The sequence below is a fragment of the Arachis duranensis genome, chromosome 8, assembly GCF_000817695.3.
Source record: "Arachis duranensis cultivar V14167 chromosome 8, aradu.V14167.gnm2.J7QH, whole genome shotgun sequence".
Taxonomy (NCBI): Eukaryota; Viridiplantae; Streptophyta; class Magnoliopsida; order Fabales; family Fabaceae; genus Arachis; species Arachis duranensis.
Genome location: NC_029779.3, coordinates 36,154,681 through 36,182,018, shown reverse-complemented (window position 1 = coordinate 36,182,018; position 27,338 = coordinate 36,154,681). Strand labels below are relative to the sequence as shown.

At 38.0% G+C, this 27,338-nt stretch overlaps 1 protein-coding gene across 3 annotated transcripts in view; it reads right to left on the bottom strand.

Moving 5' to 3' along the window:
• LOC107462379 (G-type lectin S-receptor-like serine/threonine-protein kinase At4g27290) overlaps positions 1-19,484 on the bottom strand; it is a 91,870-nt gene extending 72,386 nt beyond the window's left edge. The window contains exons 1-9 of one of the 3 annotated variants that reach the window (XM_021129478.2): positions 19,331-19,484; positions 18,965-19,271; positions 17,983-18,838; positions 17,706-17,846; positions 17,083-17,243; positions 16,631-16,841; positions 16,291-16,528; positions 16,046-16,196; positions 15,568-15,944 (exon numbers count right to left, since the gene is read on the bottom strand). In XM_021129478.2, coding sequence (XP_020985137.1) covers positions 15,639-15,944; positions 16,046-16,196; positions 16,291-16,528; positions 16,631-16,841; positions 17,083-17,243; positions 17,706-17,846; positions 17,983-18,838; positions 18,965-19,234 — 2,334 coding nt within the window. In that variant the 5' untranslated portion in view covers positions 19,235-19,271; positions 19,331-19,484 and the 3' untranslated portion in view covers positions 15,568-15,638. Of the gene's footprint in view, positions 15,945-16,045; positions 16,197-16,290; positions 16,529-16,630; positions 16,842-17,082; positions 17,244-17,705; positions 17,847-17,982; positions 19,272-19,330 lie in introns of those variants that run through there. The other 2 variants (XM_016080946.3, XM_052253183.1) reach the window with 2 other exon arrangements.
• Between the last annotated feature and the right edge of the window lie 7,854 nt (positions 19,485-27,338).

Below are 27,338 nucleotides of genomic sequence, written 5' to 3'. Positions count from 1 at the left end.
ATAGTAGTAGTAGTAGAAGTAGTAGTAGTATTATTTTAGTTATTTTTTATAATAACGATATTGTAATTATTTTTTATAAAAAATACAAAATTTATTTAGACCGATTTAAGATATAGTTTATCGATTTTTTAACCAAATCAATTTATCTGATCTAATTTTGACAAAAATAACATGATTTAATTAATTAATATATATATATATATTAAATTTTAAGTACTAAAAAATATCTTTAAAAAAACGTTTTAAGTGTTTTTATCTAAGTGCATTCCTTTAGAAAAATATAAATATCAAATATTGAAGTACATTTTTTTTGTTATAAAAATTTTAGTATCATATCGTAAAAATTATTTTTTTTTTTAAAATAGACTTAAAATACTAATAAAAGAATGTTACAGCTTTATGAATAAAAAAAAATTTTAGCTAACATATGCTCTAAGGATACTTGATAAGTTTATCATTAATAAAAGATTTAAATTTTTTTATTTAATAAATATAAAATAAATACATTGAAAATTTAAATTTTGTATATTTTTTAATTTGTAATTAATTTTAACATGTGTCCTTAAATCACAATATAGATAAATCTTAAAAAAGAAAACCTACTTAATGAGTTGATGAGTCCCCATCATCACTCTTTTTGTGTTGGCCTTAGTTTGATCGGCTGCAAATGTCTTAACAAGACTAAAGTCTGATATTTTTACATTCATGTCTTTATGAAAAAGAATATTATTAGTTTTTAGATCTATATGAATGACTCTCAGGCTCTTAGCCTAAAGTCCAATAGGCCTTGAGCTGTCCCGCTAATAACTTGAAAGCGCGTAGGCCAATCTAATATTTTCTTCTAGAATCGTCTGGCATTTGAGGACATTTAAAGTTAACTTGATATCTACATGACAGTAATTGTGAAAGAGAACCATAAATTAAAGATGGTTAAGACATAAACCAAAAATAAAGTAGTCCAAACTCCTATTAGGCACGAACTCAGAGATCAAATATTGGAAGATCTATGTCTTCATTTCCCCCTTTGCGAGCATGTTGCTTCCACCAAAATATTTTTAGCAAAATAGGAATGGATAGCAAATAGCAATTCTAAGAGAGCTACAATATTGTCTTTAGTAGAAGCAGTCAAATGTTAAATATCATGGATTCACCTGGCTCCTCAAGTTTGTGTCTCCATATACATAATGCCATTACAAGTAGCATGCTCATGATGAACAAAATAAATGGTACCAACTAATTTAGTTTATTTTAGATTCTTAGGTTTTGCATTGTTGATGGAAGTGTTTGAGATTATTCTGAGTTTGCTGATTTATGTTGGAATCACTTATTTGTTGTGAAATTGCTGCTCCATTCATTTGAACCAACTTGATTGAATTTCTTTGAAATTAGTGGATAGGTTACTGGAAAGTGTTGAATTCTCGCTCTGCTTCCTGATTCACGCTGCTGAACTTATTGAATCGTTTTGAATTGCTCACTATGATAATTTTGCTGAGAATTTGATGCTGACTTTTGGCATTGTGCTGTGTTGGCTTTTTTTTGTTGATTGATATTTATTGTTGGATTGGGATTGCATTTATATTTTGTTGCTTGGTATTGCATTTTGAATGTTAGATATTTTTGCATAGCAAATGCTTGTTGTTACGGCCTAACCCAAAGCGGCATGGGCCAACCCGACCCATGGGCCTCCCGACCCGGACGGTCGGTGGAAAACTTTCGAAATCTGACTCGAACACGCGTCCTGGGTAGCTCTTCATCACAGCTGTCTAAGGAAGCTTCGAGGAAGGTGGGCTCTGCCCTTGCGGGGCCCACCCCTGATACGATATATATGGGGGGGTCCAGCTCTTCCCCGAGGTACGTCACACATTCCACCTGTCTATTTCTCGCCTGCACACTAACTAACTAGAGCGTCGGAGGGTCTTTGCAGGTGACACCCCTCTCTCCACAACAAGAGCTCGGCAGCCCGGTTGGCCCGATCCGATCACAACCGATCAGAACGAGGCGTCCCCACTACCTCAAACCTCCACCCGAATCGTCCGGTAACCAATCAACCGTACATTGGCGCCGTCTGTGGGGACTGCCTAAATGGACGTCGTGCCGGGCACCGGAGACCAAGGCCGAACAGCCGGCGCAAAGGGGGAAGCCTCTGTCGCCTCACCGGGAGGGCGACGAAGGTCACCCCGGCAGCGCAATGAACCACGCACAAGGACGCGAGAGACACGCCCCTTCGGAGGAACTGGCGGCGATAGCGCCAGGATAATGCAGGAGCTACGCCATAGGGTCCAGAACCTGGAACGACAACTAGCCGATCAGGAGCATAACTGACGAACCACCGACCTAGCTACTCCCCGTCTCCTGAAAGCCGAGAGAGAGATTCCCACCAGAGTCGCTCCCGGCACGCCTCCGCTTCCAGAACGGAAGCGGAAAGCACCCGAGAAGACGAAACGACACAATCATCTACTCCCGAGGCAAGGAAACGCGCCTCACGGGACAAGATCGTGAGGACGGAGAAGAGAGGCCTGTGAAGACACGGCGGCCCGTGATAATGGGCGCCACCCCGTTCCACCGATCCATCCTCGAAGTCCGGTTGCCGAAGTACTTCGACAAACCAATGGACATGAGGTATGATGGAACCCAAGACCCTCTGGAACACCTCACGGCCTTTGAGGCCAGAATGAATCTGCAGGGAGTAGGAGACGAGGTGAGGTGCCGGGCCTTCCCGGTCACCCTGGCAGGGCCTGCGATCTGGTGGTTTAACGGCCTCCCGCAAGGATCCATCTACGGGTTTGCGGACATTAGCCGTGCCTTCTTAGCCCAATTCACAACACGAATAGCAAAGGGTAAGCACCCGATCAACCTACTTGGGATAACCCAAAGGCCCGGGGAGCCGACCAAAAAATACCTGGACCGGTTCAACGACGAATGCTTAGAAATTGACGGCTTAACCGACTCGGTGGCCAGCCTCTGTCTGACGAACGGCCTCCTCAACGAGGACTTCCGAAAACACCTCACCACGAAACCAGTTTGGACGATGCACGAGATCCAAACTGTAGCTAAGGAATACATAAATGACGAGGAAGTCAGCCAAGTCGTGGCTGCCAATAAACGGCACTCCTCCTACAATCCACCTAAGCAACAAGGTAACGGAGAAAGACAGAAGGAGCAAGCCAGAGATGGAGGGCCGAGCAAGGCACCCAGACCGTTTTCCCGGATCGGAAAATTCACCAACTACACTCCACTCACTCTTCCCATCATGGAAGTTTATCAGCAAATAGCCGAGAATGGAATCTTGTCGAAGCCCCGACCACTCAAGGATCGTACTAGGGGAAACAAGAGCCTCTACTGTGACTACCACAAGGGCTATGGGCACCAAACACAGGACTGCTTTGACCTGAAGGACGCACTAGAACAAGCGATAAGGGACGGTAAACTAACAGAATTATCCTATCTTATAAGGGAGCCGAGGAGACGACATCGCGACCAAGATGAGGAGGGCAAGACCCGGTCGGCAAAACGGCGACAAGAGCCAGAAGACAAAGACCACGACCTCACCGTGATAAACGTCGTAACCGCCAAAAACACCACGCCAAGGTCGAGATCGTCACACAAGAAAGACACCAAGGTCCTGGCGGTCTCCTCCTCGCTGGTGCGAAGCTCTAAGAAGCCCCCATCCATCTCTTTCGGCCCGGAAGACCAATGGTTCGACGAGGCCCCTGAAAACCCACCTATGGTCATCACGGCCAGAGTGGGAACCGGCCTCGTCAAACAAATCCTTGTCGACATGGGGGCAGACTCGAACATTATGTTCTGCAACGTGTTCGACGCACTGGGGTTAAGGGACGCCGACCTATCGACTCACCAGCACGGGGTCATCGGGTTAGGTGACCACTTCATCAAGCCAGACGGAGTGATATCTCTGCCAATTTTCGTGGGACAGGATCAAGGCCAAAGATCGGCAATGGCTGAGTTCGTGATTCTCTGAGAATCCACAGCCTACAACATCATCTTGGGAAGAAAGACGATTAACGATGTTGAGGCGATAATCAACACAAAGCTACTGGTCATGAAGTTTGTTACCGACGACGGATCTATAGGGTCCATAAGGGGAGATCTAGAAACGGCGGTCACTTGTGACAACGCCAGCCTCTCCTTAAGGAAGAAATCTAAAGAGGCGTCGGGGGTGTTCCTGGCCGACCTGGATGCCAGAGTTGACGACAAGCCTAGACCGGAACCAGAGGGGGACCTGGAGAAGTTCAGGGTCGGTGACACGGAGAAAAAGTTCTCGTTTGTCAATAGAAACCTTCCACATGAATTGAAGGAGGCTCTGGTAGAAATGATCAGGGCCAATGGGGATTTGTTCGCCTGGACACCGGCCGACATGTCGGGTATAGACCCCAAAGTCATGTCGCACCACCTAGCCGTCAAATCGAAAGCCCGCCCGGTAGCCCAGAGGAGGAGAAAGATGTCGCGAGAGAGGGCAGAAGAGGTGGCCAGGCAGATGGCCAGCCTCCTAGAAGCGGGCTTCATACGGGAACTAGACTACTCGACCTGGCTTTCGAATGTAGTTCTAGTAAAAAAGCACAGCGGCAAATGGAGAATGTGCGTAGACTACTCTGACCTCAACAAGGCATGCCCTAAAGATTGTTTCCCCCTCCCCAACATAGATGCACTCGTCGACGCGGCGGTGGGTTACCAGTATCTGAGCTTCATGGATGCCTACTCCGACTACAATCAGATATCGATGCACTGACCCGACGAGGACAAGACAGCATTTATAACGCCTGGGGGGACCTACTGCTACAGGGTGATGCCATTCGGCCTAAAAAACGCAGGGGCAACATACCAAAGACTGATGAACAAAATATTTGGCGATCTCATAGGCAAGACAGTGGAAGTCTATGTAGACGACATCCTCGCAAAGACTACGCGGCCCGACGACCTCCTCAATGACCTGGGAAATGTATTCGCGTCTCTCCGACAACATGGTATGAGGCTCAATCCCCTCAAATGTGCCTTCGCCATGGAAGCTGGAAAGTTCCTAGGATTCATGATAACCCAAAGGGGGGTAGAAGCCAACCCTGAGAAATGCTAAGCGATACTCCAGATGAAGAGTCTGGGCTGTGTCAAGGACGTCCAGAGGTTGGCAGGTCTACTCACCTCGTTATCCCGTTTCCTCGGAGCTTCGGCAACAAAAGCCCTACCCTTCTTTAACCTCATGAGGAAAGGGATAGCATTTGAATGGATGCCCGCATGCGAGGAAGCTTTCAGACACTTCAAGGAAATCCTAGCAACACCCCCTGTGCTCGGGAAGCCAAAGGCCGGAGAGCCGTTATACCTATACCTCGCCATAACGGGAGAAGCCCTGGCCATGGTTTTGATACGAGAAGAAGGAAGGGTTCAACAACCAGTCTATTTCGTGAGCAGAGCCCTAAAAAGGGCGGAACTAAGGTACAGCAAACTGGAAAAACTAGCTCTGGCACTCTTGACCTCTTCTCGGAGGTTAAAAGAATACTTCCAAGGTCACCAGATTGTCGTAAGAACGGACCAAGGAATCCGACAAGTACTCCAGAAACCCGATTTGGCGGGAAGGATGATGACTTGGTCCATTGAACTCTCCCAATACGACATACGGTACAAACCCCGGCAAGCAATCAAGGCGCAAGCAATGGCAGACTCCCTGGTAGAAGTGATGGGAGATCCAACCGAAGAGACGGGCACATGGTGGAGGCTCCACCTGGACGGGGCCTCCAATCAGACGTCCGGGGGCGCCGGGATCATCCTAGAGAGCCCAGCCGGGGTCGTATACGAGCAGTCGATCAAGTTTGAGTTCCCCGTCTCGAACAACCAAGCAGAATACGAAGCCCTCATAGGGGGCTTAGCCCTAGCAAAGGAAGTTGGAGTAGCGAGGCTGGAAATATGCAGTGATTCACAAGTCGTCACCTCCCAAGTGAACGGGAGCTACCAAGCCAGAGACTCGCTACTACAAAAGTACACGGAGAAAGTCAAGGATTTGAGCCAGAAATTCGAGGAGGTCACGATCCACCACGTTCCAAGAGAAAGGAACACACGGGCAGATCTCCTATCAAAACTAGCCAGCACAAAACCAGGAGAAGGCAACCGATCTCTCATCTAGGGTATGATGAGGGAGCCGGCAGTCACTCTGCACCTGGCAAGGCTAAGCCCCTCATGGTTAGATCCCATCACCAGCTTCTTAGGAAATGGCAAACTCCCTGACGACGAAAAAGATGCTAAGAAACAGAGAAGGGAAGCAGCCAAGTACGCGATCATCCAGGGTCAGTTGTTCAGAAAAGGACTCAACCAACCCCTATTAAAATGCCTACACCCCGACCAAACGGACTATGTTCTCAGGGAAGTCCATGAAGGGTGTTGCGGCCATCACATAGGGGGCAAAGCCATAGCAAGAAAATTAATCCGAGCTGGATACTACTGGCCATCAATGATGGCAGACTCTAAAGAATTCGTTAGAAAGTGTGTCAAGTGTCAAGAGAACACCAATTTTCACAGAGCACCAGCTTCCGAGCTAAGCTTGTTAACGTCTTTCCGACCATTTTCACAATGGGGAGTCGATCTCTTGGGGCCCTTCCTGGTTGGTCCAGGACAAGTTAAATACCTCATAGTCGCCATTGACTACTACACCAAATGGATAGAGGCCGAGCCGCTGGCCAACATATCCTCATCCAATTGCAGGAAGTTCATGTGGAGGCAAGTGATAACACGGTTCGGTATCCCGGAGGTCGTCATCTCAGACAACGGGACACAATTTACAGACAAGAAGTTCACGGAGTTCCTCACCGGCCTGGGCATAAGACAGAAGTTCTCCTCAGTAGAACACCCCCAAACAAATGGACAGGTCGAGTCCGCGAACAAGATCATCCTGTTAGAACTTAAGAAGCGGCTGGATAATAAAAAAGGTGCTTGGGCCGACGAGCTCGCCTCGGTCCTCTGGTCCCACCGTAAAACCGAGCAGTCATCCACTGGGGAGACCCCCTTCCGACTAACATACGGGCTAGACGCGGTAATACCTGTGGAAATCGGGGAACCAAGCCCACGATTACTTCTGAAGGGAGTGGGGGAAGCTGTGGAGAAGGACCTAATAGATGAAGCCAGAGAGATGGCCCACTTAACGGAAACAGCGCTAAAGCAAAGAATGGCCCTGTGCTACAACACCAAAGTACTCAAGAGAGAGTTTGAACCAAACGACCTCGTCCTAAGGCACAACGATATCGGTCTACTGACCCCGGGAGAGGGCAAACTGGCGGCAAACTGGGAAGGTCCCTACAAAGTTAAAGAGGTGATTGGTAAAGGCGCCTTCAAGTTGGAAAGGCTCGATGGCAAAGAAATCCCAAGAACGTGGAACGTGAGCAACTTGAGAAGGTTTTACTCCTAGCACGCGCGTGGCGATTTAGCGACCAAACGAGCTAAGTAGTCAATTCATGAGATTGTACTTTTTAATATGGCTTATAGACCTTTTGTGCAATTACCGACTAAAATATACTTGCCAAAAGTTTTGTTTCTTTTGTTTACTTTTCTTGGACAACCCATTGCGCAAATGAATCCCACGCAACGCGCACCGAACAACACAATAATATGCAGCCCCGGGACTGATCACCCTGGGAGACCTTCAGCTACCACGACGGCAAACGGCTACACTAAAAAGCCACGACCTGGCTCAGCTAGAATACCATCAATACGGTAGAACAAGTGCGAACAACAAACCAATAACGGTGAATATAACGAGAACACAACCAGACAAACGGGAAAGTATTAACTACAATAAACCGGGCAGACGACCCAAAAATCCATTGTTCGCAAGACTAAATAAAACCACTCACAAAGATTTCATGAAGTTATACAAGACATAAGAAGTCATTTCCTGGGCATGTCGACAATCTTGCCGTCTTTGATCATCTTGAAGACACCGATTGCCGATGTGTCGAAGTCAGGGGCAACGATTTGGACCTGACCCTTAAGGGCCTCCTCAGTCGCCAATATCGCACCTTTTTCCTGCTTAACGACCTCCTTGTACTTTGTTTTCCACCCCGCAGGCTCAGTCTCGACAGCCTCCTTCGCTGAAACGGCCTCGTCGCGCTCTTTCTCTAGCGCGGTCACCCGCCCCTGAGCCACACCGACTTGACTCTCTAAAGTCATTTCCCGCTCGACAAGTCGCAAAACGGTGGCATCAGACTCCTCCAGTTTTTTACTAGCAGCGGAGGCCCTGTTCTCGGCAGCCTGGAGCTTCTCATTAGATTGGGCAAGTTGTTCCCGAAGAGTTTCAACTTCACGTTGAAGATCATTATTGGCTTTCCCAGCAGATTCCAACCTCCTACGGAGGGATTCCATCCCGGACAGCTCAAACTCGGCCTTCCGAGCTATCACTGCGCCGCGCAGGAGGGTACGATACATCCACCTCGCTTGCCCGGCCAGAGATGACTCGTGGAAGTGCTCTTCAGTGCCAGGAATCAACTGAGCGTCTATGAAATTCCCAGCATCAAAATTTTTCTCCATGACGGTGAGGACCCCCTCAGAACTGCTGGACGTTTTCCTTCTTTTGAGATTGGGCACCTCTTCCACGTCGTCGTCGGTCACTGGATTAGACGTCGAACCCCCAGTACTGACCACTTCGGGAAAAGGGGAAACACGCACCTCTTTGTCCCCATGAGCTAAAGCACCCTGAACCGAAGTACCAATCTCATCAGCCACAACTCCCAGCTCGAAAGAAGCCTTACTCTTATCCTCTGGGGGGCAGTCGACTTCTCGTTGGCCGCTTCATCGTCACTCGCACATAGAAAGGTCTGGAACAAGTCAGGGAGATCCGTCACCTCGGCAGACATCCCCACTGTAACAGGAAAAGGAGATTGTTAGTCGCAATGGAATACTAAAAAAAAGGGCAAGAAACAAAAAGGAAAGCTCAAGTTAAAACTGCTCACAAATATAGTTCGACCGACTTCCTGATCACCCATGAGGAGGTGAGGATTCACATGATTCCTCCCGAAGACTGCCCATAACATGTTGGCAATCTTCTTGTCCACAGCGGACATACCCTTATAGGTTACTTTAATAAAGGCATTAGACCCCGCCCCGAAGCTCCAATACGTCAGGATGAGGCGTTGCCCTTCTAATGACAGCCAGAAAGGATGACGACCTTTGACGGGGCGCACCTTGAAATACTTATCTTTGAACCCGTGGTAGGAGTCCTCAAACAAACCAAAAATCCTCCGACCTTAGGCAGATCGGAAGGACATGAACCCCTTCCTTGCTTTCCCTTCCTTCGAAGGGTTTGTAAGGTTGAAAAAGAAAAGGAAGACATCCACGGACACCGGTAGCTCGAGATATTCACAAACCATCTCGAAACAGTGGATTGAAGCCCAACTGTTCGGATGCAGCTACGACGGCGCCATGGAAATCTGGCCAAGGAGCGCCATTTGGAAGGCGGAGAAAGGAATACGAACCCCCACTTGCGTAAACATGGATTTATAAAACCAAATCCAGCCGGCAACTCGGGGAGCACTGAAGTTGATCTTGTACAATCGCTCGTGGGGAGCTGGGACGAAGACGTCATAGTTAGACTCCTCGTCGGTTCCGCCGCATAAGTGCCCGTTTTGACGGAACTCAGTGAGCTCCTCCTTGCCCATTTGATTGGGGGAGTTCTTCAGATCGGAAACCACCCAGGCGTAGGGGTCGTACGCCGCGGGAGAAGGGGAAGCTCGGGAGGCGATGCGAGCCATACCTACATGGGGGTACCACCCGATTAGTCTAAGAGGTCGGGTGCTCGGAGTGAAAGCAGAAACTAAATTCAACCTATTCTGCAACTAAAACTAAACACGACTAAAAGGTAAAACCCAAACAAAATCTACCCTAGAATGGCAACCTCCCCCTAACGCACCCACTTAAGGCCAAGGATCAACCATCATGCAAAGTTAAACAAACAGCATGCATGAAAAGGAAGCAACGGCAGAAGCAAAAGAACAATAAAAAGAGGGTAAAAAGATGCATAATTACCTGTATTGATTACAAAGATCTGAAAGGAAGACAAGAACAACACCCTGAATTGCTGAGGGAGAAGAAGATGGGGATAGCTAGATTGGAAACGAAAAGATAAACGCCAAATGAACACCAAAGGCATCACAAAACTGTTTTAAAACTACCACCAAAAGGAGCGCGAAAGCCTAGGGATATATTAGTCTTTGCACGAAGGATTTTAAACCCATTATGAGCATTTAATGCACTGCACGAGGAACGAGGCGATAGAAGGTCACCTCAGCAACAAATGGACACGCGCGCAAAGATCGCGTCCTCTCCACGGATGGCCGATCTGACGACAACACGTGAAGAAGGAATAACACGCCAACAACAGACCACACGGCTATTACTGACGTGTTGGGGGCACTGTTACGGCTTGGCCCAAAGTGGCATGGGCCAACCCAACCCATGGGCCCCCCGACCCGGACGGTCGGTGGAAAACCTTCGAAATCTGACCCGAACACGCGTCCTGGGCACCTCCTCATCACAGCTGTCTAAGGAAGCTTCGAGGAAGGTGGGCTCTGTCCTTGCGGGACCCACCCCTGATACGATATATATGGGGGGGTCCAGCTCTTCTCCGAGGTACATCACACATTCCACCTGTCTATTTCTCGCCTGCACACTAACTAAATAGAGCGTCGGAGTGTCTTTGCAGGTGACACTCCTCTCTCCACAACAAGAGCTCGGCAGCCTGGTTGGCGCGATCCGATCACAACCGATCAAAACGAGGCGTCCCCACCACCTCAAACCTCCACCCGAATCGTCCGGTAACCAACCAACCGTACACTTGTGATATTGTCTTTAAAGATATTTTTGAATGAGCAATGCTAGGGGCCAATAACTTTGATATTTTCTAACCATCAATTGGCTATCAATAGTGTTTTTAATGGTGTGAGATTATATCTAATGGTGAGAAATCACTCACTTTTCTTTTGACGGTAAAGTGCTGGCCAAAAAATACAAAAATTACTAATTCCCTAGACTTTCCCTTTTTGAATTTCTAAATTACATGTTGTAGCTAGCCACCATGTGATTTGTTTTTATTATTGTTATTTAGGCAATTGTTTTCTTGATTTGTTAATTTGAATAGCATTATAGCAAGGTATAGAAAAATACTTGGACTTTAGCTTCTTTATGCTTTGTTATTTTTTGCTTTCAGCTTTTCTATGATTTTGTGATTTGTTTAGGGTGTAGAGATTTATTCAATTTGATGATCTTATGATTTGTTGAATTGGAATTACAAATTATATAGGAATTACTGTTTGGATCTTTAGCTTTTTAATTTGTCATTGTTTAGTTTTCTTGTAAATGATAGATTCTATTCATCAATGAAAGTAGTTTTAAAGTAGAAGAAAAGAGATTAAAAAAAAACTTGTTTAATTCATTTTCTGTATTTAAAATTTTTGTTTGTAAACTTTTAACTAAAAATTAGAAATAAATTATTATAAGAAATTCTAAAATTTTAAATTTTTTAGTTTGTAAATTATTAAATTTAAATATTTAAAATTATATAGTGAATTTTTAAACAATTATTTAAAAAAATTAAAATTTAAGTTTATCGTCAAATTTATCGAGTGAAAAATCCGACATTAACAAGCTCCAAAATTTTACAATTAAAAGTTTATATTCGCTGATAATTCGCGGCGGACAAAAAAATCCAACGGTAAACAGGCAAGGTTTATACCATCGATTTATTCCGCCGCTATATCCGATGGAAAACAGATTATGCGGATTTTTTTGATAAATCCGACGGTATTTGACGTTTTTCTTATAGTGGATGAGAGAGTTTATTACTTTTTTTCTAAGTTTCACTCACTAATTCTATGCAAAACATGGCATACATTGACAAATTTCTTAATCCCCAATATATAATATTTTGTGGAGGTGCATTTGGTTTATAAGTTGATCAAGTTATGCATAAATTGTACAAGTGTGTATTAAAGTCTTCTTTCACATTCATTTTTATTAAGTTGTATTATCAACTTATGTAACAATTCATTTTTTGACTAAGTCAAAGATTGAAACTAAGCTAACTTATTTTCAAATTGCAAATTTTAACTAAAACTTTGACTATGCAAGTTGGACAACTTACAAGTAGTTTCATGAGTCTTCTAATTTGATAAGAACTATTTGCATTATACTTAATTCTAGACCAAATTTTAAGTTCTATAATGTTTTTTAATTTTTTTGAAACTTCATCATACTCCACTTGTATCATTTGTAACCTCTAACTATTTTTGTTAACTTCAAATTAAAAGAAGAATTTTGCTTTTTCTTTTCACAGAAAATGCCATACACAATAAATATCTATATTTATTTGAGTCTGAAGATAACTAACATAACTATGCCAATATAAATTTAAAATTTCAGGACCAAATTTCTTAAAAGAAAGAGAATGTGATAACCAAAAGAAAAAAAAAAAAGAGGAGCACGTGAGAGACACATGCCCCCACTTAAATCTCCTTTTCTCTCCTTGTACTCCTCGAACTCTCTTTACAACCCCCTCCCCCATCTGATCCCTCTTTTTCTTTTTTCCATTCCTTCGTAAGAGAAAAGCTCAAATCCTTTCCTTTCCTTCGTCTCCTCTTTCATTCTATCTTTCTTGTTTCAAATTTTTATCCAACCACACTACATTAGATTTCATTTTATCTTTATTTTAATACATCACTTATACCCAAAAAAAATTTTTATTTTCTCACAACTCCAAATCATGGAGTTCATCTTAAGGAGTGAATGAAGCATTCAGTTTTTTAGTTCTCGTTATTATTAAAATTTTAAAGTAATTCTTTGACTCAATAATTAGTTATATCTCTAATTTTTGTTATTCCTATACTTGTGGGTATAACAAAATCCGAAATTAAAGTTATTAGATTAGAAAATCTGGTATTTTTTTTTATCAAAGTGAGTAAAATTATGTTAATTGACAACATTAGTAGTTCATAAATATCATTATTGTCATATTTCTAGAGTTGTAGAGTTATTGAACATCATTTGGTAGCTCGTTGAAGCATTCAAAATTGTTTCCGACTATTTAGAATCAAGTTGTGAGTGGATATTATATTTATAATTGTTTTTAAATATATTACTATTAGTATTTAACTTGGATTTTGAGTTTTTTCATATGAAATTATTTGATTGTTATAAATTTTGAATTATTGAAGTGAATATTTATTTTTGAAAACTCATAACTTTGTAGAAATACACACGAGACGATATTTATATATTTTATAAAGTATACATATTTTTTATTTGACTTTGTAAAATTTTAATTAAATTTTTAGTATGCATATATTTTGTTATGACGTTAACTTAAATGCATCTGGCTCAGACCTCAGTTAGCATAGACGTTGCTAGCCTAACGTGTAGGCCACACATTGAATCTGTTATAATGTACGGGCGCACTAGAGGAAAGTGTTACCCTTAGAGTTAGAACCGTCCTAAGTGTGTAATAAAAGATTTGATTTTGACTTTTGGGATGTGAACTCCCATTTCAGTTCATCCGTTTAATTACTTATCTAATTATTCGCATATTTACTTAATATGAACTTCTTGTCACTAAAAAGAAATTATAAGGTAAAGTTTGTATCGTCTTGTGTCGGTTATAGATTTAATGTTTGTTCACTGAGTTACAAAACTCACCCTATTATATTTTCATATTCTTTAGATACAGGTGTCATTCCAGGTTCCATTCCATCCGCCCCTCAGTAGATCTTAGACATTGCGGTGAGCACTTTTTTTTTTCCAAAGGCTATGTATTTACGTAATATAACCTTTGCACAAAATTTTAGATTATATCAATGCTTTATATGTCACAGACAGAGTTCTCGTGTGAGTTATGTTATTTTGAATCTCGAACAGTTTAAATATTAATTATGACTTAGTTATATAAGATGTATGGATTTAACTATATACTTTAGAATATACTGTTGTTGTTGTCTTTAGAAATGAATGTTTATTAGTGATACAGGAAGATAATATTCATATTGGTAAGGTTCTAGAAATAGGGGAGATTCTGTCTGTTTTTCTGACAATTTGGTCGATTGAATTGTCGAAGGACTTGTCCCTAGAGCACAAGTCATGATTTAGTTCAGGTCATGGCATTTGGACTAGCTAGAAGTTTCGGAGGGATCGAAACTAAAGCAAACATTGGGCATGTTGTTGGAACTTAGTAAGTTTCTTATGCTTTGCTGATTATTAATATGGGTACGTATGAAGACTTGACTTGATTATTAATCTTCTAGGACATGTAAGTGTGTAACTGAATTCTAATAATCACTTTTGTTATATATGCTTCTAATCTTAACCACAAGCTTTGCAAAATATATATGCACGCAAGGAAACTATTTATGGAGGACAATGGGTACGAAATAATTGCTTTGTGTGCAAAAAAGTCCAGATGACAGGCCAACCATGTCATCTGTTCAAATGTTGAGTAGTGAATCCACACTACCTCCACCTAAAATGCATAGATTTTTCACGGAAAGAGAAATGATTGATGAAAGTTCTTCTCCAAGTAATGGAAAAGTTAGGATAATTTTAGACGTCCATTTAATTATATTTTAAAATTTTTATGTAGTTATTAATTATATATATTGTTATTTGTATAAACTTATTAGTATACTACTATGAATATTGCTTCTTTCAAACAGTTACTGCAACAAACGGTCAACCAGCTCTCACGTGCTCAAAGCAAATGTGGGTTCTGAAAATAAGATGATAAAGAAACTTGTGTTGAAATATATATAGTCTTCATGAATGCAATTCTTCTAAATCTGTTTTCAATTACTATAAAGGGAAATAAAAACACATTTGGAGCACGAAATTTGTAAGTCTTATTCTTAATAAGTAGGTGCCCCAATTACATTATTAGATAAGTTAAATTCTAATATCTGGGTCTAGTTTACCTTAAAAACTAATTTAAAGAAAAAGAATTACTTCACATTTATAAATTCTGTAAAAATTTTATTATTGAGATTTAATGTAAACTTTTTTGAAGCATATGTTTATATCATATAAAAATTGATACCAAAGTCATTTTATATACAAGTAATGACATACAGATTGCTTATAATTTTGTGATATTTGCATTTTATTGTAGATGTCATTTTATTATGAAATAAAGTATATCTATCTTTTCAATTTTAACTTAACTAGATTTAAATCCACACCAGAAAAAACTAAAAATCAAGATATACAAGTTTACTTAGATTTTATAATATTTTTAGTACGATAAAATTATGTATATATATTGTTAGAAACAAGAGAATAAATTGAAAAAAAGATTTGTGTATTATTAAACGTATTCAAGTTGTTTGAAATGATATAATATAAAAGTATTTATAGGTGCTAAGAGAATCGTAATAATAAAAACCTAATATTTTATAATAAATATTCAGATATACTAAATAATTTTAATAAATGTTAATTGATATTCTGACATATATAACACCTAGATAATGACAAATAAATAGATTATAAATCAATGCATAAAAGGACTAAACACTTCTCTATGTCATGAAATGCTATATTTATTTATTATTGTATATTGAATTGGCTTATCATTGTGATAATCTATGAGCTTATCAATTTTGAATCAAAATCTATCGGGGACAGACCTGAGTAACTGTCAGATTATTAACAGATAGTAGTTTATTGTTGCTTGATGAAGAACGGTTACCAACCACATCTCTCTCAATAAAGAATCCTGGCTTCTTTGGCTGAGGCAATGCCCATTCACTACTCAGCATCGTAAGCACACACGACATGCTTGGCCGGTCCTCTGAATTTCGTTGCACGCATAGCAAACCAACATGAATTGATCTTAGGACTTCTGGCAAATGAATAGAGTCTTTGATAGATGGATCAACTATTTGTAAGCACTTGCCTTCTGAAAAAAGTGTCCATGCCTGCATTTGTATATATTGCAATAAGTACATAAATTAGGATGATGCTATTTGGTTGGAAACTATAAATGAATATGGAGCACAAACAAAACACTTATGCTTACATGCCCAAGCAGATTAAAATTGTGATCAATATGGATGAATCCTCTATTTCTCTTCCCACTAACTATCTCTAACACCAGTACTCCGAAGCTGTAGACATCAGATTTTGTTGAGTATATCCCATCAACTATGTACTCCGGTGACAGATAGCCGCTGTTCAAAACATGAACAAACATATTTGAATCAAGAAAAAGCTATTACTTTCATTTTATATTCCTCTCTACATGTCATATAATTAGCCACTTACTAAGTTCCAACAATATGCCTTGTATTTGCTTGGTTTTCATTTCCTACAAAGCTTCTTGCTAGTCCAAAGTCTGAAATTCTAGGATTCAATTCGTCATCTAACAAAATATTTCCAGCCTTAAGATCTCTATGAACTATTCTATGTCTTGAATCTTGATGAAGATAGAGAAGACCCCTAACAATTCCATTAATAATAAGAAAACGCTTTGGCCAGTCTAGAAGCTTTCCCTTCTCACAATCTGTTTAAAAGAAAATGAGTTGGACTAATTTTCTGATGAGGTTCTGAACCATATGTAATCTTTGTTAAATAAAAGGAAGAGCATGGTTCAAGGGAATCAAACCAAATATAAAGAAGTCCAAGCTTTTGTTGCGCATAAATTCATAAATCAATATTCTCTCCCCTGCTTGAATGCAATACCCTAATAGCTTCACTAAATTTCTGTGCTGAAGTTTGGCAATATGCATAACTTCATTTTTGAACTCTTGGAGTCCTTGGCTTGAATTTTGTGAAAGTCTCTTGACAGCTATTTCCCGTCCATTTTCCAAGATACCCTAGAAATTGCAACAATTGTAAGCTACAAAATATACATATTTAACTTGACATATATTTGCTTAAATTTTATCATTTCAGCAGAGTTATTCAAGTATTGAGTAATCTAGTTGTAAGATTTTTTTTTCTTTTGTTTTACTATACAAAGGTGAGATCTGCTACATATTGACAAGAACAAACTTGATTAAGAATATTATGCATTCTAGACTAAGGGATCATACTTTTTTTTTTCCATTTGATTACCTTATAAACTGATCCAAAACCACCTGTCCCTAGTATATTGTCACTTGAAAAATTACTTGTTGCAGAAGTAATTGTGCACATATCAAATAAGGGCAGTTCCAGATCATCCTCATCATGGTGACTATTTATTGCACCTGATTCTGTTTCTTCTTTTATCTTTCCTACAAAGTAGCATGTAATGAATTAAAGAAAAAGAAACAAAAATGTCTAATAAGCTCATTGTTCCATGCTATGATAACTTCTGCTCTTTCCCAATAATTTTAAAAAAAATATATGATAGATGTAAATAGAACTACCAACATTACTTTTCTACCATTGTCAACAAGTGCAAGACTACCATTACTGATTAACATTACTAGTTAGTTAGTTCTCTGTTGAGATTTTTATATAGGGTGGATGATGCTTATTAGTTATTACAGATTAACCACATTTCAAATGAGAGATATAACGAAACCATGGGGACAAGATAATTTTGTCATGTGACAAACCAAAGTTAAGCTTCTTGGACAAAGAACATAGGTCTTGATCATATTCATAGGTTAAACTTATCCTAATCTGTAATTAACAGTTTGGATAATATATATAAGAATCCAAGAATCACATAATTAAGATTGCTTAATTACCTTTGTGAGGCTTCTTCCATCCATAGATGATGAAGGCCAAGCATAGGATCAAAATTCCAAAAGATAACACACAGCTTACGGCAATGATAATCTTTAGCTTCCATTTCTTGGACTTCGTTGATCTATTTTGTTCAATTGCTTCTGCAAAATGTTCATTTAAAAAAAATAATAATAGAAAATTTAAAAAACAGAGGAAATAGTGAGAAATAAAAAAGCATGAAGCAAATAGTTAAGGGGAAAAAATGCAAAAGGGAAGAAAAATTCCAAAGTATAGTACCTACTTCTATCCCTGCCATCTTTATATAAATATCTTCATCAGATGCACTCATCACTTTCATATCTATGAGATTACCAAACCAAAGTAAACAACCATTAGGCCCTTTGCTGACATCCAAAGCTGCATAAGCCATACAAGAGCAATCGTTCCAGCACAAGATCCTACAATCCTCAAGTCTCATGCTTCTATTAAACCGTGTCCCTTCAGTGTCTGGTAATTTTAGCCCCGAAAACTTCACAAACCCATCTGAATGATTGCAACTCAATGAAGTTCTCCTAACACAACCACTTGATGAATCAGTTGTATTCTGCACAAATCCATCCAAGCAATTACACATGGGAAACCTGTTTGTATCACAACTAGCATATGCTCCACAGTTTCCATAGTAATCACAGTAATCCACCGGTAAGTGCGAAATTTTGATCCAACCTGTATTTCCACCACTCCAACTCGCCCGCTGGCAGAATCCGTCCGATGTTATCTGAACCCTTTGATGCACTGAACTATCAACAAGCCAAAATACACTGTATACTTCTTCCTCATCAGAAATTATGCTAAATCTAAATACAGAGTCATTTTTCAACTGTGGTCCCCCACTAAACTGAATACCATTCCATGATCCGAAACGAAATCTTTTTGTTGTGCCTTCTCTTAATACTAATTGCGGATATCCATCAATCTCGACTTGATAGCTAAAGCTACCTGGAGAAGGATCATCAGAGCTTTTCCATGATATTGTCCTCCGATTTAGTCCTGTAGCAAAGTTTCTTCCCAACTTCTGTCCAGGCAAGATTGTGTCGCCTGGATAGTCAAAACTTTGCCACACAAAATCTTCCGTGTCGCTATTGCTGTCATCCTGCACAACAAAATTTCCAGAATTCAAAAGCTTTGCAACCGGATTTCGTGCCGATCCTGTCGTGTTGGATGACCAGATAAGACTATTATTACTATCAAGAAGGACTAGAATTCCGGTGGTATTGACCTTCAAAACCCCTGAGGAGTCAGTGAGGGGTTTTTCTCTGTTTGCAACCCATACTATTGCCTTTGTTGGATCTTTGTTATACCAAATTCCAACATAACGGTTCTTGGAAGTTCCAGGGCTGAAGAATCCCAATGCAAAGGTTTCATCTGCTGAAACTAATGTCTCACCATCACCGATAGATTGCAGTGTGTTAATTGTGTCTCTTGGAGCACAAAATGCTATTAAATTCAGCAGAGAGAAGCATAACAGGAGAAGGCTAAAGGCTTCCATCAATCGTTTATATTCTTCTTGACAGTGTCAATAATATCTATGAAAAAGCAGAAAAAGAGTTAAGTGACTGTATACTATAAGATATCACGGCCATACCTTGTAAAAGATTGACATTCATGGCATCTTTTCCTTTTCAGGTTTATTATAACAGGCGCAGTACATGAATAATGATAAAAAAAAATTCATGTGAGTTAGCTTTCAGACATGAATTCCTTCTAGAGAGAACAACTTGCACAATCTTCTTTGGACATGGAAATTGGAAAGTAGAGAATGGAAGCTTCTTGATGTGTTGATAGTGTAAAACTTTCTAACGAAATTATGTTTATACTTCCAAGTTCATACATAAAAATAATAAATATCCATGGGTATGCTTATTTACCGCTCCCATTTGTAATTTTTAGACTTAACTATTTATGTACAAGTAACTTGTAGAAAAATATAGTTGGATACTCATGAAATTTAATTATATCAACCACGTATGCGTTGAAATGTTGGTACTATTTTCAATTTAAGGTATTTGAGCTTGACCTTTTTTGCGTAACTTTTATTTTACTTAAAGTTAGTCTTGCAAGAATTTACTACGTCATCAGCGAACTTTATCCACAAGATTGGATATTTAAATCTTAAGAAGTTCTCTTATCAAGTTAGTGTATCATGTATTACTCTCAACTCCGAAACTGAGATCTTGTATATATTCTATATTATTATTTATTAGAGCATCTCTAATGCTACATCTAATTTCAGTTTTATTTTAAGTCTTACGAGTTGGTATAAATATTTGTAAAATTATATTTTATAAATAATAATTTAAAATTAAAAATAAAATTTATCCTTTCAATATTAAAGTCTTAGTTTAGTTAAAATTTTATATTATTTTTAATTATTTTATCAATATAATTATATAAACAGTAAAATTTTATTAGTTTTTCGTTAAGGGGATATCATATCTGATATTTTTAAAGTATTGATTTCATTTCATCAATTAATTTTAATATAAATTTTAATTATAAATTAATTCATTTTTTAAAAACATAAAAAATAATACTCTAAAAATACTCTATTAAAAATGTTCTATTATCTCTTAATAATCTTTTTTCTTTGTTTTCACCAAGACATAAACGATTAACTTTAAGTTTTAACCAAGTAAACTTTAGGAAGATTTTTCATTAAAATAGGAAAAAAAATACTTATTGAAAGAAAAATGTTAGATGATTCATATTAAGAGTCGATATTTAAATTTTATTTTGTGTATGTAATATTGTAATAATCTAATAGTCAGTAACAAATTTTTAAATAAAATTTTGTAATAATTTAGTCATTAACCTATTAATTTAAAAAATATTATAAAAAATTTAAAATAATTAATATTAATTTAAATATAAGACAAAACTAAAAAAATATTGGCCAGTTAGAATTCTTCCGATATTATTCCATTCCATGTGAAAACATGTTTCTCACTAAATTATTGTATAGAAAGGCTATGTACTACGGACAAGGAAGAAAAACTTGAGAGTTCCGGTCAACCAGGGAAATGTTGATTGATATTAATTTATTATTTTATTTTCGATTAAATTTGACCGATGTTATATATTTGATTATTTTCCACGAGGTTAGTAATTTAGTCATTGGGCAACAAGAAAATTATGGGTCACAATTGACCTCAACCAAAACTGGAGAAAGAATAGTCATGCATGTCCTCATGAAAATAGAAATAAGTATCCGGATACGTTTCCATATATATATACCACTATTGTGTATTATTAGATTGTTTTAATTTTAATGGATATAAATTTAAAAGCCATATTAAATCATTTTAAACTAACAATTTTATTAATTATTAGGTAGTGAGCTTAATTTCAATCAAATTTTATAAGTTGATTCTAATTATAGATCAAAAGTAAATAAATTTGACTTTACATAGATATATAATAAAAATTAACAAGTTATTATTAGTGTACATTATTACCTAAATTATTTTTTATCAATAATAGGCTTATCATTATAATTATTTTTTAGTGAAAGTACATAAAGAGTGCATAGTATATAAAGTATAATAACTCAACAAATATTTAAAAAAAAAGAATTTTTCATTCTCTTCATTCCTTTTGGTTCATCAAACAATCAACATTACAGCTTGAACGGTTTAGGACATGAGATTTTCTTCATGGTGCGGTGAGTGTGTAGAGCAACCAAATTGTGAATCAAATTAAAAAAAAGTTGTGAATTGAAATTCAATCCAATTTCGCCATTTTCTTACCATCCCTAATTTTTCTTTCGACATTTTCTTTCCCCGTTCTTACCTCTTCCTTCAAACTCATCCAATAGAGTTTGATGAGAGGCTATTTCGCAAGATTTTCTATTCCAATCAACGAGTTAGAAGGAAGAAGATCTGAATCCAACTCTGTGATTCATTGATTTCTCAAAATAGCGAACATGGTAAACAGATCCTCCCATTGTAGAGGTCATGGAGCTACATTGGCTTGCTCTAACAAGTAAGGTCACACATAAGATGTATGTTATAAGAAGCATGGGTACTCCTCCCATTTACCACTATCAATCACGTGATCACTGAGGGGCATGATGATATACTAAGTGACAAACAATTCCAGCTTAATTGTCTCTAAGAGAACAACGGAATATCAAGATCTGGGTTCACTCCAGAACAGAGATTTGCCTTGTTAGAGTTGATCAAAGACAAAAGTGTGCAACAACAACCTCATAATGCAACTCAAATTTTGACTAATTCGATTCAGACTTTCACTCCAGTTAAAACCATTGCATTACATTTTAATGTGAGAATTATGAGTATTATCACTCCAAAATCTGCACTATAGGTCATTGATTTCAGTGCAACAGACCATGTGACTTTTGACTTAAAAGATTTTGAAATTTTTAAAATATTGCTCCGATCAATGTGATATTGCCAAATGGGACAAAAACTGTTAGCACCATCATTGGCACAATGACATTCTCTAAAAAAAATTTTCTCAAAAATGTTTCATACATTCCTTCTTTTGATTTTAAACTGATCTCTGTGTCAAAGTATAACCTCAAACTTACATTGTTAACTGTTAATCAATGATAAGTGTTGTGAGATACAAAATCGATCCACATCAAAGATGATTGACATTGCTGAGTGTATAGAAGGGTTAAACCAGAATTCTCTCACTTTCTCCCCTCTTCCAACAAAGCAAGCTTCATTGGCGGCAACTACGACTACTACTCATCCCACCACACCTCACACAGTAAGTACAACAACATTTGACATCTTAGATTAGGACACATACCCATGCATAAATTGATTTTTCTGAAGAAGTATTATTCTTTTATAGATTGTATTGCTTCAAAACTTTCTTGTGATTCATGTTATTTTTCAAAACAAAAGAAATTATCTTTTAATCTTAGTTTATTTTGACTTAGTTCATATGGATATCTGGAGTCCTATTTCTATCCCTTCCAATGAAGGATATAGATATTTTTTTACTGTGGTGGATGGCAAGAGCAGATTCACTTGGATTTTTTTTATGAAAACCAAATTTGAAGCATCACAATTAGTTATTAATTTTGTGAATTTTGTCAGAGTACAATTTGAAAAATAAGTCAAGTGTATAAGGACTGACAATGGGTCAGAGTTCACTCTAAAATCCTTTTTTGCATCAACTGGAATTTTACACCAAACTTCTTGTGTAGAAACATCAGAGTAAAACAGGATTGTAGAGAGAAAATACCAGCATATTTTAGGTGTTGCTAGAGTACTGCTATTTCAATCAAGAATTCCACATTATTTTTGGCAATACGCAGTTGCTCATGCCATTCACTTAATTAATAGGCTGCCCAACCCTAACCTGGATAATGTTTGTCCTTACAAACTTTTGTATGGTAACTTACCTGACCTTTCATATTTAAGAGTATTTGGTTCTCTTGCATATACCTCCACATTAACAAATTCAAGAACAAAATTAGACACAAGAGCCAGAAAAGTAACTTTTCTCGGTTTTAAATTAGGACCAAAGGGTTTTCGATTTATTGATTTAAAATCAAAGGAAATTTTCATATCCAGGAATGTAAATTTTTATGAAACTCATTTTTCATTTTTACATTCCACTAGCACTGACATTTCTGTGGTACCCACTCGTACTCCACAATGCATTGATTTTTTTCAATATAATACACCATTTACATATCATTTACAATCACCCACACATACCACACTCACAGATTTAAATGAACATTTCTCAAGTTCAATGCACTAACCAATTTCCTCTCACACTATTGCACCCAATGTTCTGAAAACTGGTTCGAATCGGATGGTCGAACCGTGAACCGATGGAATTTCTGGTTCGGACTAATGGCAAAACCACAGAATCAGAAAACCGATGTCAAACCGCAAAACCAGCCAGAAACCGGTCGGTCGAACCAAACTGTGAACCGGCCAGTTTTTTAAATTTGACCAAGACACAGCCGTGTGGTCCTTCCCATTTAACCCAGCAACCCTAAATCCCTAATTTAGTAACCCACTCCACTAACCCTTACTCCACACAAGACAAACGGCGCAGCTCTCCCTCCCTCACCCCCACCCTCACCCTTACCCTTACCCTCACCCTCGAGCTCGTCCTTCTTCTCACTGCCGGCGAGTTATCTCCGTCACTTCCGTCCAGCTGCTGGACTGCTCCCGCTGCCGTCGCAAGTTGGAGCCTCGAAGATTATAGTCGCGATCGTGCAACTCTCCACCATCGCCGCAGTTTCAGCTCTGGAAGGACTGTTGCCGGACTCGCCTCCTGCCTCCGTCGTACACCTCTCTTCCACCGTCACCGGCGTCAGCTCGGTTGCACTGGTCAGTTTTGTTCACCGATTCCCCCTCTATTTTATACTTTTATGCTTCTAGCTTCTAGGTTTTTTTAAACAATAATTATTGAATAATCTATAAACTTGTTATGGGTTAATAATTGTTAATTATTCTGTGAGTTTTACTGCTGTTATTAGTTGAATAATTGTTGAATTTTGCTGTTGTTATTGGTTGAATTTTGACTCTATTTTAGTTGAAATTTGCTGCTGTTATTATTCAGATCAGACTCTTATGCATAGAGATAGAGTTTGGAGCTAACAAGTGAAGCTATAGAGTTTTTGAATGGTACCTTTCGATTGTTGGATACAGATAAAGTATGTAATAATATTTTTTATCCACTCCAATATGCACCTACATTTATTTAGCTTCCATGCTCATTTTAATTTATACTTTCTATTCTTTGGTGCTTCAAAACTTGACACTTTCTAGGATTGATCCCTATGCAATCAACTTCTTAATACTGCTCCAGAGAGGTGAACATTTCCTTTATTTGTCCCTTTTTCTTTTTCCGAATAAATAATTACTTTTTCACTAATTTTTCACTACTATCATATTAATCTGCATTTTTTTTGTTTCGGGGGTATATTAATCTGCATAGTTAAATTACTCTTTTGTGACATTGAAGAAGTAGACTTAAATTGTTTGATGGCCTCTAATAGCTTGAGCTATTGATTAAGTATCAACAATAGAGCTTTGAGATAGTTCCTAGGTCCAACACTCAATAACAATTAGATTTTGTGTAGTTAAATGTAATACTAGGCTTATCATATATTGTATTAATTTGCTAGGACGGAAAGACAAAAAAGAAAGCAAAAGATACAATATGAAAGTATTTAAATGAGATTATAACATTCGGGTTTATATAGTACTTTTAATTTGGATATTTTAAAGTTTATATTAGACTATCATTATGATCGGTTCGGTTTTCAGAACCTTGATTGCACCCATTACCACACCACACACTAACAATGCACCTGCATCACAACACTCTGACATCACACATGACTGCATTACTAGAAAATCTGAAAGAGTCAAGAAATCGCTTGCTTATTTGAAGAATTATCACTGTATGACAACCCAGACAGCTCATTCTAGCAACTTTGCCAACTCTAGCTCTTTATACCCTATCTCACAACACTTGTCATGTGATAAACTAACCCCAAAATATAAGTTACTTTCTCTAGCCATCACCTCAAATCAAGAACCTAGCACTTATGAGGAAGAGGCTGCACATGAATGTTGGAGAAAGACAATACAAGATGAATTGACAGCTTTAGAATAGAACTTGGTGTCTCACTGAACTCCCAAAAGACAAGAAGGATATGGGTTGCAAATGGATTTTTTGGATAAAATTCAATCCCGATGGCACCATAGAGAGGCACAAAACGAGGCTAGTTGTAAAAGAATTCACTCAAGTGCAAGGAGTAGATTATGGTTATATTTTTAGTCCAGTTGTCAAAATGACTACCCTACGAGTAATGTTAGCATTAGCAGCGGCAAAGAAATGGCATTTGAAACAGCTGGACGTCAACACTGCCTTCCTTCATAGAGATTTGGACAAGGAAGTTTATATGAAGATACCTCCCGGTTTGGCTGTGTCACAACCAGGTTTAGTTTGTAAGTTGCAAAAAGTCTCTATATAGGCTTAAACAAGCAAGCAGGCAATGAAATATTAAACTCACTCAGACTCTTGTGGATGCTGGTTATAAGCAGTTTTTTTATGATCATTCACTCTTTATCAAGAAACAATCTCACTGCCATTCTAGTATATGTTAATGACTTGGCTTTAACCGAGAATGACATTGGCGAAATCAATTCCATCAAGCAAAATTTGGATGACAAATTCAAAATAAAGGATCTTGGTGATCTCAAATATTTCTTGGGAATGGAAGTAGCATGCTCTAACTCTGGAATTCACATTTATCAATAGAAGTACACCATGAACCTTCTCAGAGATTTTGGTTATCTAGATTGCAAGTCTCTCTACCATTTGATTATAATCAGAAACTCTCAAAGGAATCGATTACTATTTAACAGACAACACTATTTACATACAGCTCATCAGCCGTCTTCTTTACCTCACAAACACTAGACCCGATATCTCTTATGATCTGGCACGTTTGAGCCAATTTTTGGACTGTACAACCACTTCTCACCTACATACTGCTTTTTGCGTACTCCGATATTTAAAAGGCCGACCTGCAACTAGTCTCTTCTTCTCCTCTACTTCTAATCTGCATCTCACTGGATTTGCCTGACTGGGCTACCTCTCTTGCTGTTGCCACTTGTGAAGCTAGTTGGTTATCTTTCTTAATGGATTTCATTGTCACGTTGCCAATAATCGCATCTTTCATGAAAAAATCAAACACATTGAAGTGGACTACCACATTGTTCGTGAAAAGTATTTGTCTGGTCTCATTCATCTTATGCCAATTCGTTCCAAAGTTCAACTTGCTGATTTTCTTACCAAAACTTTACCAGCGGGTCCTTTTCTTGTTAATGTTTCCAAGCTAGGATGGTTAGATTTACGCAATTCTAGCTTGCGGAAGGATGTTACCTAGATTATTTCTTTATAAATAATAGACTTATCATTGTAATTATTTTTTAGTGAGAGTACATAAAGAATACATAGTATATAAGGTGTAATAACTCAACAAATATTTAAAAAAAAGAGATTTTTCATTCTCTTCAACAATGAAAATAACTTATTTTTCTTCCTCTTTTAATCCCTTATAGTTCGTCAAACCATCAACATCACAAATTGAACAGTTTAGGATATGAGATTTTCTTCGTACATCATTATTAATTAAATTCATGTGACTTTTTTCTTTAATTCTAACTATTAAATCTTATATAAATCATACAAAAAAATTTATTTTTTAAATATCAAGTTTGTTGTTATATCTATCCATTTATTAGTAATATATTAAAGCATAGTTTAAGAAAGCCTTTAGATATATAAATATATATTGTTAGCCTTCTAACTTTTTACTATCATACCACGTCTGTTTAAGTGGCTAATTAATAATACATATTTTTTAATTAAATTATCTTTTAATCCTCCTCTATTTAAAATACTTTTTGATTCTTTTAAAAAATAAAAAGATCTATTACTATTCTTATATTTATTATGTAATAAGAAGATCTATTACTCTATATTTTTAATATTAATATTAGTTCTTTTTAGATATAAATTGAGTTAAATTTTAATTTATTCTCACCTTTTATATTTACTTTTTCTTATATTTACTATATAAA